The sequence below is a fragment of the Rattus norvegicus genome, chromosome 10 (genome assembly GCF_021556685.1).
Source record: "Rattus norvegicus strain SHRSP/BbbUtx chromosome 10, alternate assembly SHRSP_T2T, whole genome shotgun sequence".
Classification (NCBI taxonomy): Eukaryota; Metazoa; Chordata; class Mammalia; order Rodentia; family Muridae; genus Rattus; species Rattus norvegicus.
The window spans coordinates 99,439,995-99,454,234 of NC_141543.1; the positions used below are offsets into that span (position 1 = coordinate 99,439,995).

At 45.6% G+C, this 14,240-nt stretch overlaps 1 protein-coding gene across 2 annotated transcripts in view; it reads right to left on the reverse strand.

Moving 5' to 3' along the window:
- The window catches only part of Prkca (protein kinase C, alpha), a 397,680-nt gene that overhangs the window by 238,034 nt on the left and 145,406 nt on the right, over nucleotides 1-14,240 (reverse strand). For both annotated transcript variants that reach the window (NM_001399299.2, NM_001429972.1), the window contains 1 exon segment: nucleotides 7,220-7,302. In NM_001399299.2, coding sequence (NP_001386228.1) covers nucleotides 7,220-7,302 — 83 coding nt within the window.

The following is a 14,240-nucleotide window of genomic DNA, read 5'->3' on the forward strand; positions in this document are numbered from 1 at the left end:
ATTTACTGTCCCTCTGCGGCCAGTCCGGATTCCTGACCATCTCTAAGTTCAGTGGGGAAAGACGAAAGACTATTTTTATACAAGGACCAGTTTTTAAAATGTGTTAGGCTGCTGTCCCATAAAACTTTGGATGTTAGGATGGTGGGCAGGGCCCTAGCTGCCATCTCAGGCTGCAAGCCTAGCGCTCCAGTGGCTTTCAGCACTACCCAATTTCTGAGCCATGCACCCCAATATTGTTACTTTCCAGCTGCAGACTCTTAGCTCTGAAAATCCACAGCCCCAGTAACTAAGCCTGAGGTCTTTAGATGCCTTCTATGTTCTTTTTACCCTTCATTTGGAGGGTGCGGGGTTGCTCCCGGACTCTAGGAAATGCTTGCCTCTTTCCCCCACTGCGCTTTGAACAAGGGCTGGGCAATGGACCATTTTCCTTCAGAGCAGATGAGAGGCTAAGAAGTTCACCCGAGAATCTTCAAGGGTCCTTTCAGTGAAACACAAAGCCCTTTCCTTCTTCAGATACCCAAAATGAATGCAGACTTCCAACTGTGGTGGTTTCTTGAGCCCAAGGAGCACCTCCATCCAGAACTCAGAACACACTTCCACAGGCTGCTGCCCCCTAGGCACAGCTGGCTTTTTCGTCAGTGCTTTTCTGACCCCTTGTTCTTGAAGATGGCAGGGCAGGCCCAATACTTGTGGATTTTACAAGCTCTATGACTTCTCTGACTCCCTGGGGTAGGGCTCACTGGAGGCATCTCAGGAAACAGCAAAATAAACAACTCATTGTAACCCTTCCCCAGGCAATGAAGAAAGTCTCCATTCAATACTTTAACATTTTCTAAGGGGAAAGATGCTTGGAACAGCTTTTTCCCAAAATTCTACCTCATTTTCCCACCCACCCATTCTTGCAATGAGAATTTCCCTTTGGAGCTTTTGTGAGTATCTGATCCGAATTGACAATACAAGCTACCAACTTCTCCACTGACAGCACACATCACCCGTCCATTGGCCCCTCTTTCATTCCCTTCAGGGCTCACTCTTTGAAGGAGCCAACAACAAACCCATTAGATGCCCAACAAACAGCACACAATGGTACCCAGGTCATTTTCGACTTTCTCTAATATGCCTCAGTATCCTTACTACAAAACAAGGTTAGCCTAGACCAATATTCAATGCCCTTCCAGCTCCATAGTTCTATGATTTTGAAATGTATTCAAAAAAGCATGTGAGATGGAGAGGTGGCTTAGTGGGTAAAGTGTCAGCCTCACAAACTTGAGGACCTGAGTTTGGGTCCCCAGCACCCGTGTAAGGGGCACAGTGGCATGCACTGTAATCCCAGTGCTGAGGTAAGCTAGGGTGCAGCTGGATGTTAGCTACTCTATGGGCTCTTCTTTCTTTCATGCTTATTTTCTTTCACTCTTCTCCACCCCTTCTATCCTTTCAATCCCCTAACACTAGATAGGAGAGAAAAAAGGATAGATGAGAAAGGGGGCGACTTCTGTTGTTAGATTAGGGGAATTGAGTTCCTTTGGGGTAAGTCTGATCTTCGCCACCGGGATATCTAATTTCTTCTTGTTTCTCCTTTTGCACATGACTAGTTAACAAACCATGACCACCAACAAGCAATAGCGACCAACCACCAACCAGTCACACCCTGCCTCTCACGGCCCTAGCATTTATATATCCTCTGAAATGTTGCCGGAATGCCAAACATCACACAATCACAGAAAGTATCTGCAGCTGGCAAAATCACGCCCGTGCTGGGGCATGAGGTAAGTCATCATCAGCTTTTGTGCACAATCTGAAGCAGTTCCATATTCCATATCTGGGATTAAAATGAAAACATATTACTACAATATTTCTCTGTGTGTATGTGTTATTTTAAAGAAACCGAAATTCGAAGGATGTCACTAAACTAGAGGGCAGAGACATGTAGGTCCCTGCAAGTCACTGCAAGCCAGTCTAGCCAAACCAGCCGACTACCCAGGGCAGTTCTCTATCCTGAATGCTTTTCTAATACCTTGCTTGTGTGGCTCGGTGTGACAATCTTGTGGCTTTCTAAAACTTCTAGAGATTTGTACAATGACCACCAAGGATACAGAGGGATCACACGTCATGTGTCCTGGCTGAGGAAAGTCAAAAATCATGGGTCTCTGAGCTCCAAAGGAGAGACAGATGTTCTTGAAGCATCATACACTATCCTTTGTGAGTCAGACAGGCAGGGCTAGCTGAGTCCTTATCTTCTTATATCTCGCGAGCCTCTTTTCTTTCTTATATTGAAACAAGCCATCCCCCAGCATCACCTTTAAGGATGTGAAGCCCCATGCCTGCAGTAAATTGACACACACACTGCAGGTGGCATAGGGGTAGAACTTAGCTGGACATCAGACCACCTGTTCCCATGGCATTCTATGCTAAGCAGCCCTTCACAGAAGGTTCTCTGCCTGGTTCTCTGCCTCCAGGAGCAGGAATGACCATATGACGATCATCTAAACAGGAAAACATCCTGAGTATGGAGAGAGTGCTGAAAACTAGCGTGCGCCAATTGACCTGTGATCTAAGCCAAGACTTTCCCATGCAGACTGTGGGACACCGTGCACTGCAAAGTGTGGGAAACTGTGCATTGTAAACTGTGAGACACTGTGCATTGACACTGTGCACTGCAAAGTGTGGGAAACTGTGCATTGTAAACTGTGAGACACCGTGCACTGCAAACTGTGGGACACTGTGTATTGTAATCTGTGAGACACTGTGCATTGACACTGTGCACTGCAAACTGTGGGACACTGTGCATTGCAAACTGTGGGACACTGTGCATTGTAAACTGTGGGACACTGTGCACTGCAAACTGTGTCCCTGCAGGAAGTGATTAACACATACAATGCCCCCCTTCCTCCTCCTATATCTCTAGCTATTCCTTCTCCTCTTTCCTCCCTGGTCTTCTCTCACCAATGTGATAGAGTTCCTTAGAGCTCTGACCCAGGATCTAAACCCTTTTAATCTCTCTCTCTACATCCTCTTTCTAGGCCACAGGATGGATCCCTCAGTCTTAACAAAATCATGAAATTGGTATCTTCTGGACCCACCCACTTCTGACCTCCATTCACACTTGGTCCCCATACAACTGTCTTCTCAAGTTCAATGGACCCAAAGTGAACCCATGATCTGTTCCCACTATGCTCTCTCAAATACATGTTCTCTCTGCAGTGTCTGCATGACCCTATTCTGCCTCCATCCATCCATGTATTTGGGTCAGAAACCCGAGACTCATTCTCAGTACCCCCATCTCCCTGACCTCATAAAGACCAAAGGCTACTTATGTGGTTCTCAAATAATCCTTGAGTGTGTTCCCTCTGTCTGTCTCCACCAATGCTCACTCCAACAAACCACTGTCTTAGTACTCTAGAGAGTGGGAGCCTTTCCAGCCTTTGGTATCTCTTCCCATGTTCCAGCAGTACAGGGACTTCTGACCCAGGGCACCTCCTAAAAGGAGGCCAGATTAACCTTCAACAGATGCTCTGTGGCCCTGGGTTTCCATCACTTCTGAGATTGCCTTCCAAATCCTTAGCCAGACACCTGACACACAGCTTTCTCCCACCTTCACAGATTAAGCTCCTACCTACAGCTTGGCCTCCCTACCTGCTTTCCCTGTATCTGAAACAGTTCTTTTGATAGCCCTTTAAATCCCAGCATGTGTGTGTATACACACACACACACACACACACACACACACACACACACACACACACTCTCCCACTTGCCTGTTTTCTGCCCACTGTTAAAACTCAGTTTAAATTCAGTTTCATCAAGGAATTCTTCCACAGCCACTTAGAGTAGGTTATTTAAGGATACTATTCAGTACGCAGATGTCCCGTTTTAATCAGTGACTTTTAAATGTCCACTTCTGAGGGTAGTGGAGGAAATCTTGAGTGAACATGTGCATTGTTGACGTGAACATGGCACGTTAAGGACCTTAATGCCTCAGGCCCAGGGAAAGGGCAACACCTTCTCCGGGTGAGGCCCAGGAGTTTGGCAAAACCTTTCTCTGATCCACTTGTGAGTATGGACAAAAGATTGAACGGTGTACATGCAAATCCTAGCTGCCACAACTTCCTCCTCCAGGGCAAGCACGGCCCACCCAACACCAGCTTTTCTGTATGTGCATGGTGTGTGTGTGTGTATGTGTTGGTTTCTTCATTTCCAAGTTGCCCCAGTCAGGTTTTCAGGACCAAACCAAACAAAATGAGGCACACTCCCCGCCCCCAACAATACCCACAGCGGATGAAGCAGACGGCTAGGTGTGTGTTAATTGTTGTACCTCAAGATGCAAGACACATTTTTGTTCATTATAAATTTTCAGTAATTGATACTTGACTGAAAATGTAGGAGAAGAAAAGTAGATGCCAAGGACTGTCTGTGCTCCCATAACCTACCTGGAGCTTCTCCTTCTTGATGCAGTGGGAATAAGAGAAGAGAGTGTAGACCCAGGCGCAGAAAGACAAACACCACATGCTCTCTCTCCCGCATGAGTCCTAGCTTCCAATTCTTAGATATGTGTGTTCACGTGGGAGTGAATGTGTCTGGAGGCCAGGACACTAGAAAGGAGCCACAAGAGGAAGGGGAACAGAGGTGTGGAAGTTGGGGAGTAGAACCCCTTGTTGGGAAAATGAGGTCAGTATTAGGGTTAGAAAGCTTTAAGGAGTGATGGGTCAGGGAGATGGAGTGTGGATGAAGTGTCATCCCAAAATAAGGATGTATAAAAAAAGCCACAAAGGAATCTGACAATTTTGCAAGTTAATTAAGAGTTAAGAATTAGACTGTGGGGGTTGGGGATTTAGCTCAGTGGTAGAGCGCTTGCCTAGGAAGCGCAAGGCCCTGGGTTCGGTCCCCAGCTCCAAAAAAAAAAAAAGAAAAAAAAAAAGAATTAGACTGTGACCCACCCCAGGAGACAGATTAGTAAGTGGGACACCCTTCCTGTGAGTGCTTTATCAGGGAGGCCCTGAGGCCCCCCAAAACAATGCAAGCTCCGCCACTGCTCCTGGTCGCTCACCAGAATTAGATGGTAAGACCTGTCATAGAAGACGCCAGAGCTTTGACTGGAACTGTGCTGGAAGCTTCCTCCCCGAGAGAGAAAAGCCATCAAAGCCCATAGCCAACCGTGAACCTTGCATGGGACACTACTGACTTGCCAGGCCAGACGCACCCATTGGAACAATAGCTTCCATGGAGGTAACCAAGCACTTTATGACTTTCCTGACTGGATTTGAGGGCATTTCTTGCCTCAGAGGGATCTGATGCCTGGTATTATAAATATGGCAAAAAGTCTGTGACTGGAGTAGTCATAGAACCTCATGAGGAAACTGATGCTGTTACTCTGCTAAGCTGACACATCAAGTTGTATTCAAAGTATTTATGTCCACAGATCAGGGCGGCCCAAATCTTTGGTCAGAAAACTTTCAGTCAGAGAAGCAGTGGGAGTTAATTACTGTGGAGACTTTTAACTGGCTAATGATGCTTAGTCCCATGTGGGACTTCTACCAGGGAACACTGTAGAAGCAGGGAGAGCAAGAGGAAGGAAGGAGTGTTATGGACCATGGTCCTCAGGCAAGAGGTGCCCATTGTACTCGCAAACACACACTAGCTGTGATTGCCTCCACAAGACCTAAACAAGATTTAGCCCATCAACATTCCATTCAGAGATGGAAGAGGGACTCATGGGGCCACACCTGTCTCTGGGAGCCACCGACAGTTAATGGTTGCCAGGAGAAGAGAGACATTTTCTTTGGTGGTATAGCCACCTGAAAGGCGTCTACACTTCTGTAACAACCCCTCACCTATGTTTGCGTAAGTAACCTGGGTTGAACTCACTGGGTCACCTAACAAAACAAAACAAGACAAAGACACAAAAATGGAAGGTAGACTGGGAAGAGAAGAGGGATCGGGGGAGTAGGGGGAGTAGGAGGGTACAAGAGTGCATGAAAATGTGAAAATGAAACCCATTATTGCATATAATTAATTTTTGCTTAATTAAAGGAGGGGGGAAGTTGGTATATAACTTTTGTTCTTGTTTTATTTCTAAAATATCCTATATGGAGATACAGTTTAGAAAAAAGGAAATATGGAAAAGTGGGTTAAAAGAGGAAAGGACACTAGTTTTGGTTGCACAGAGGCAACACAGTCAAACTTTTCGCGGACTGGAGCTGCCCCATACACCAGGCGATAAAGCAGGGAGACTTGAGGTACTCTCTGTTCCATCTCGCTAAGCTAAGGGGTTCACCAAGGCTGATTCTGCCAACCCCTTAATCAAATCATCAAAGGTATATTACTTTACTACATGGGTTATACATCCCAACAAGGCACATCCGAATTCTTCTCAGCCCACTGTAAAAATGTCACCTTCTGAGAAACATCCTGTTCACTGAGAAGCCTCTTTGAAATCAGTTCTCTCACGGGAGTAGGTGCCATAGGTGGGAATTGTGGGAAGCCAAAATGTAAGGATAAGTAATCAGGCTGATTGAGGGTGAGTAATTCAGATGAGGACTGTACCCCCTTTTCAGTTAAAATGTTATTTTTCACATGCCACCAAGTGTCTTTCCACCCAGTACAGCTTAAACACCAGTCCTTCATTTTCTCCCAGCTCTCGGTGTCCTCTGCTGGTCTTGTAGTTTGGTAAGAAGAGATAAAACTGACATGCTCAATAGAAACAGGGAGAATGAGGGCATAAATAAGTGAAATAAAATTACTGGACATCTCGGGGACCATGGTTAGTGAAACAGCTGCCCACAGGATCCCTTCAATGCAGGCATTTATGACAGGTGGTGAAAATGTAGCATCAATCTCAGGGTGGGAGCTCCGGGCAGTTTGTTACAATGCTCAGGACAGACTGCTGACTATTGTAGCAATTACAAACTTTCACAGATAAACCCAAGGGTGGTCCACGCCCAGTGTACAATGTATCCATAGAGTTGCTACTGTAAATTTGGTGAAGTAGTCATCCTCAGGGGGAAAATACTAGCTAATGATTTTTCTCTGAGGATATCTCTGTGAATTAGTGAACAACTCAGAAGGATGATGGACGTATTCATTATTACAAGACAAAGTGAGAAAACTGAGAGGTCTCTTTATTAATAGCATGTTCCAGAACAACGGATGTAAAGGCAATAAAAAAAATAAATAGCCTCAGACATTCACATTAACATCAAAGGACAGTTTTCAGATTACTTACATCAGTGTCAGGTCCCTTATCCGCACCCGGACAAGAGAAAGTAACAAACTCATGGCACCTCTTGTGAACCACAAAACAGCAAACTGAGGAGAGAAAGGAAAATGAAAATCAGAAGGGTTTATATTTAATGTACCATATGGTGAGAAGTCATTTTAGTTTCGATACAGACAGAATCTCTCAGCAACGCTTAGGCACTTCGTTCAAAAATCAGCAACATTTTATTTTGATTAAGCTTGTAAATAATACCACAAAATGCTCAGGAAAATTAACTCATGACTTCTCCACTCTAAAGCTGGGGGAGAGGAGAGCCAAAGCATATGAGATACTTCCTCAGTGTATAACCCAGGATTATAAATTCAACATGTGTTTCAATTTCCTATATCTCTGCACATTTGTACAGACACACATGCACACATATGTACACATGTGCATATGGATACAAACATTATATACTCACTGCAGGTAAAATAAAAATAACTAGAAAAGAAATAACTGATGATAGGTAATCCAGAATTATCCTGAGTATGAGTTAGAAGACCCAAGTTTGATCCCCAGCACCCCTGGGTAAGCTCACAAACTACGACTCCAATTCCAGAGGATCTGAAAATCATTTTTAGCCTCCATGGACACTTATATACATGTGGTAACATAGAACATATGTGGAGGCAAAACACTGATACACAAAAAATAAAAATAAATATTTTTTTAAAAAAACATGCTAACTCAATCTATAGGAAATACCCCTTTGAAAATCAGTTGGGTGTGGTCTAACACTTTCTTGTCAGTATCTGTGATGGATCCAAGAACCTTTGCAAATCTAGCAAAAGTATTAAGAGACTTTTCTAAGCCCAGTGCCAATTTGATAACTAACCCTGAAGATGGATCAATAGAATAACTTAATTATTAGAAATGAATTATGTAATCCCCCAAGCAGTCTTTGTGGGTGGTGTAATGCGGAGAATGCAAAAGTCATCTTAGTCCTTTCTTCAGAGCCTAGAGCGGAGCTCACTAAGACCCCCTACTGTTGCTCTGTGTGGAATACGGAGAATGTGTTAAAGAGGCGATATGCTGGCCACCTCAAGTATTCAGGAAGTTACAAAGTCTTACTACATTTTACGGTTTGCATATATGTTCCCACCAAACCAAACACTGATAAAATCTGGCTGCCATTCTAGCGGTACATGGAGAAGGATCCCCAGAAAAGGGACTGGACGATAAAAATTTGTCCCCTGTAAGTAAGACTCACACCATTATAAAAGGGCAACTTCAAGACAGTCCTCTTACTTCCAAATGTGTACCGTGGAGTGTGTATGCATGAACACACACACACACACACACACACACACACACACACACACACACACAAAGTAAGCACAGTAAGAAGGGCGTGGTCCTGCCCTTTTATCTCTTAGACTCTTCACCCCTCCTGTGGATCATTGCTTTCCTTCCCTCTGGAGCCAATGGCTAAAAGGTGCTTGCCAAGCCAGCACCATGACCTTGGGTTTGCAGCACCCAGAACAGGGAGTTATGTATATACTATCCAGCATGGGGGAATTCTGTTACAGCAGCAGAAGGGGACTAAGACACAGTGCAAAGAAGGTTCGAGCACCCTGATTTCTTCCTCCTGCATTGCATTAGTCTCTGAAGGAGACGAGGAGGGGGCGTCACTCCAGCCGGTGACCAAGGACCGTCACCTGACAGTTACCCTGAAGTTTTGCTGAAATCTCCAGAGAATTCACATACCAAGCCAAGGGCTAAGGATTCTTAGAGAGTCAGGGGTGGCTGGGAAGAAATTCAGACTCCTTTCCTGTCCCTTAAACCGTTGAAAGGTCTCAAATAGAGAGAAACATGTATGACAGCAACGTGCCAGAGGCACAAGCATGGGCGTTGGAAAGAATCCAGCGTGAGAGATTGAGGGCTAAAGCTAGGTAGGAGCCTCTTACCTAGTCTAGGTATGAAAGCAACTGCCAATCATTATTCAGACTGCTAAGATAAAGAAGAATTGCAGAAGAGTGAATGGACCTGCTGAGTGACCACAGGGTACCATTTAAAGGCAGTGGGGTTGCGAGCGGGTAGTCCTGCCATCCCTTCCTGTGTGCTGTCATAGAGAGCCTCATACCACACTGTGCAGTATGCCTCAGTATCCTCGGTTCTAGAAGGAAAAACACTGTGTGGATGTATAGTCCGCTTCAAGCACACAACGAATATTTATGAATGGGAGAGAAAGGGAGGTGGGGAAAACCCCCAGGGGGGGACAAATGGAAAGAATGACAGACAAGAAAGGGCCTTGTCTAAGGTCACCCACCTACCATGTAGTGCAGCCAGGTTTCATGCTAAGTTTTGCTTAATGCCACAGCCTGTTTTACCCTCACAGTGTCCTGTCCACTGTCGGCATCAAGAGAAGGGAACCCAGGTCCTTGCTGCTCCCTGTAGCAGCCTAGAGAGTTGCTTCAGAGCTCGCAGCTCAGGTAAGTCAGCATTCTTGACTTTGCTCGGAAGAGAATATTAGGACGAACCAGGGCAAAGTTGGTGTTTGCTGAGATTTTTACAAGGATTTGGCCTCAAAAGTCGATAAAGAGGCAACTCTTAAGAAGAATGAGACAGCGTGGGTGTGGGCTTCTCAGGAGAGAGCTGAGTGCAGAGCTAAATGGACAGGCAATGCTAAATGTGCAATCAGAGGGCAACGCTGAGCTCCTGTGGGTCTGGAGAGCATGTGGGTCCCTTCCACAAGCCTCTGCCAAAGGCAACTTGGTTGGAAATTCTCCAACGATAGCTAATAAAGCAGCAATAGGGAAAGCCACAAGAAGCTGCTCACTCCTCCACACCCATCACAAAGGTATGTTTTATTTATTGAGATTATCAGAAGAATCACTTACGACAGGAAAAGGGTTTCAGGGCACTATCGCCTCATCATCATTTGTGATGAAGGTGAAGTTTTAGGGGTAAACAAGCATTTTGATTTCTTTCTTAATCTGTTCCAACGTTTGAATCTTCCACTTTCTTTGCTAACCATCTCCACGTCCGGATGAGCACTATTCACATGTAAGTATCTAGTCCCTTTGGAAGACAGTGTTCCTTTGCCATCTGTCATCTCTACCTACCGGGGCACTGCTAAAGTATCTCTATTACACGCTTCAAGAAAACTCTTACTTCAGATATTTTCCTAAGAATCAAGCTCTCACTGCTCTCTAAATTCTTCAGGGGCAGCGAGATCCTTACCTACTCCCAAATGACTTCCTCCTCCCAAGATTTCTCACATGTAACGTTTCCATTTCAACGAATGCCTCCAAGAGGAGGCAGACAGAGGACCCTATGTTTCTAGGATTCTCATGGACGTATAAATTACCTGGGGCATAGAGCCCCTTAAGCCTGCTTGCACTTTGAACATTCCGTTGGAAGCATGTTTAACTTAGCAGGCACAATACCCTAAGTTCAGCCCCATCACTGTATATACTGGGTACAGTGGCACTCACTTATAATCCCAGAATACAGGGGAGGGGGTGTAGAGGCAGGGAAGTCAGAAGTTCAGTGCCATCCTTGACTACACAGTGAATTGGAGGACAACAAGGGGCTGCAGGAGGCTCTGTCTTAAAAAAGAACGAGCAATATAGGTTCTCCCAAAACAGAGCAAACAGTATGCCCAGGCCTTAGTAAAGAGAGAAGCTGTGCTGTCCCCTCCCCTCGCCATTACCATCCTCTCTGGAAAGGGAATGAAAAGGGGAAGAGCGGTTGGGCTGACTGGCTGGACGCAACACTTGTCTGGGAAAAGCTGCCCTAGAAAATGTGCGCAGTGGTCAGACATTCCAAAACTACAGATGGCTGCCCCGGACCTGGCTTCCAAGCTGCAGACTGAATTGGTGAGATGGGTTTTGCAGGGCGATGTGATCTAAGTGTCAGAGATGCCACAGGACTGTTGCAGGGAGAAGAGGAGGAGGAGCAGGCCTAATAAACGCTCTGCGCTTCCCTGGAGGTGGCCAGTGGAGATTTCCTCTGGTCCAAAATTGAGAGCTACTGTGTTACTTTAAAGTCTAGAGGAATTCTAATGCCCATGTACTATGGGGTAAGGAGAACTGAGAGAAGGTGGACTCTGGGGTACCCGTCACATTCACATGGCACAATCCCAACAGCGGCCTGACTGTGGTCTCTTCAAGTTTGCCACGTTCAGCTTGAGGGAAGTGAAGGTACAACCGTGCTCAGTTTCATGCTGCAGAGATCTGCTTTGAAGAAGCACTAGTCATCCTGGCAGACTCATACATGGGCTAGGGTGTGTGTGTGTGTGTGTGTGTGTGTGTGTGTGTGTGTGTGTATCAGAGGTGACAAGCATGTATTTGGGGGTTACACAGGTGTATGTATGTGGAGGTCAGAGGTCATTGTCACCCTCTTTCACTCTCTGTCTTAGGGATTATTCAGACAAAGTCTCTTACTTACCCTGAAATGCATCAATTTGGCAAGACTAGCTGTTCTGTGAGCTCCAGGGCTCCCGCGGTCTTCCCGGATTACAGGAGCATACCCCCATGGTGCCTGACTTTTTTATGGGTGGGCTTGGGACCCAAGCTCAGACCCTCATGCCTCTTGGGCAAGCACTTTCCCTAAGGAACCATCTTCCTGGTCTCCAGGAGTCAACCTGCAGCCCAGTGAAGGTGATTCAGAGTAGATCTTCATTCTGTCCTCTCAATGCACCTCTCTGTAGGTGCTTGTGCTTCCCCACAGACACCGATGGCCCCTGAACTGAGCCCACCACACTGTGCAAATGATGCATTAGCACAGAAAGGAATTCGGTCCACAGGCCTGAAGAAGCGAGTCTCCTCTACAGGACCTGACTTTGCCCAGATCCCTGTCAATGGCTAACGTCACACAGTGTGAATAAGCGGAAATGAAGGAGGACGCTCCCCATCTGCCAAAAGTACAGAAACAGAACAAATAACACTGGCCTAATTTTTGGGTCAGAGACTCATTTTAAATGCTGCAGGAGTGTTGTGCTGATATTAAGGTGATGCTCAGTCACGTGAGTTTAGTCTGAGGAGATCCAAAACCAACAAAGGGCATACAGAAAGCCAGACAGAGTGAGAGAAACAGTCCCTTCCGACATTGCTCCTCTTATGAATCTGGTAAAAATTAACTTGACCGAGGAGTTTCGGTCCATTAGACACACACCAGGGCATGTGAACGCTCTGTGTCAAAACCATCTTCATGTGGATGGATGTCTCAGGCCTCCTGGTTGGGGAGAGTGCTTGCCAGACTCTGAGCAGAGGGCAAGTCGGAGGCTTGCCCCCATGCTCCACTAATCCAGAGATGTTTGCCTTAGAAAGAATATGGCGGGTTGATAGGACTGACACAGGAATGGGATGCTGCAGAGCCCGGCCTGGTCAACCCTGCATCCTCCTGAGGAGCCTCACAAACAGCCACACACAGCCCGCCGCCTGCAGCAATGCCCCTTGTGCCTAAGGGAACCTCTCAAACGAAAGCAATTGTCACCATCACTAGATAATCACTTGGAGGGACTAAAGAAACAGAGAGGGAGGGGAGGAGGGAGGGGAGGAGGGAGGGGAGGAGGGAGGGGAGGAGGGAGGGAATGAAGGGTCAGAATGGGACAAGAAAGAGGAAGAGGAAGAAGAGGAAAACTGGCAGGTGCTGACAAGAGCGCAGAGAAATGGGACCCATGTCCACTGCGGATGGAAATATAAAGTAATATAACTGCTCAGGAAAAAGTTTGGAGGCGCCCCAAAATTAAATGTAGAATTACCATATGACCCAGATATTCCATTCCTAGATATAGCCTCAAAATAACTGAAAGCCAGAAGTCACCAGCGTCCATTATTCCCTGACAAACGGTGGAAATGACCCAGATGCGTACCAGCAGATGTGTAACTGAGATGGAGTGGGTGCGGCCTGGCGCTCTGCAGTCCTAGGGAGGAACATACTTCAGACACACGCAACAGAATGTGAGTCCCCTCGTCGGAGACAGATGGAAAACAGAAAAGAGGTTATTGGGGCAGGGAGGGTGGTTCAGGGGCAAAGTGAGAACCAGAGTTATTAAACCTGGCAGGGTACTGCATACGTCCAACACCGGTGCATCTCTGGTCTCCCTACCCAGCCAGACTAGTCAAAGTGGGAAGCCCCAGCTTCCTTCTCAATATTATTAATAATATATTATATATTAAGTAGTCAATATATAATAGTATTACACTATAGTGTAGACACCTGATGTCAGCAAACAGCATGCACATGAACTCTCCTGGATGTGTGCACCTGCAAAAACACACACACACTTACATACACATGTGCACACACGTGCACACAAAATGCACACACATGTCCACATACTCAAAATACACACTTGCACAAATACAAAATGAATATGCATACAAATTATACACATACACACAGATATACAAAACACAAACATAAAAATCTTTCTCCCCCCCCCCCCACACACAATGGAGGTTACTATGGATTAGAGATGAAACAAATTGGGAATTGATGTGTAGTGAATGCAGAGCTCCTGTATAAAACATTTTTTTTATGTTCTGTAAATAGTTGGTGATGATGGTTCCAGAACATTGTAGATATATTTAGTGCCACTGAAGCACACACTCAAGACAGTTTAAATGGAAAAACTCATATAACATGCTTTATACAATAAGAAAGTATTTAACCAAGCGCAACATTTACAAAATTACAAATAATAACTACTATAAAATAAATGCTGTAGGAAGTCATAGACAGGAAGAGGTTTAGACTCATAGTCCCATTTACATGGATTTTTTTGTGATATGCACATTCATAATTCTTAGAATCAAGAAAAAAATTTCTCTTATTCTTTAAAATTTCCAATGAAATCAATGTCAAAATCGAGTGGGGCCCTGGGGACAGTCCAGTTTGACACATGACTGTGAGCTACCACACGTGTTTCCCCAACGTTTCCAGGGCACTCGTGCTCAGTGACAATGACAGGAATAAGTGCCTCCTAATTGTGGCTTGTGCTCTTTTACCAAACAGTCAACAACGTTTACCACTAGAT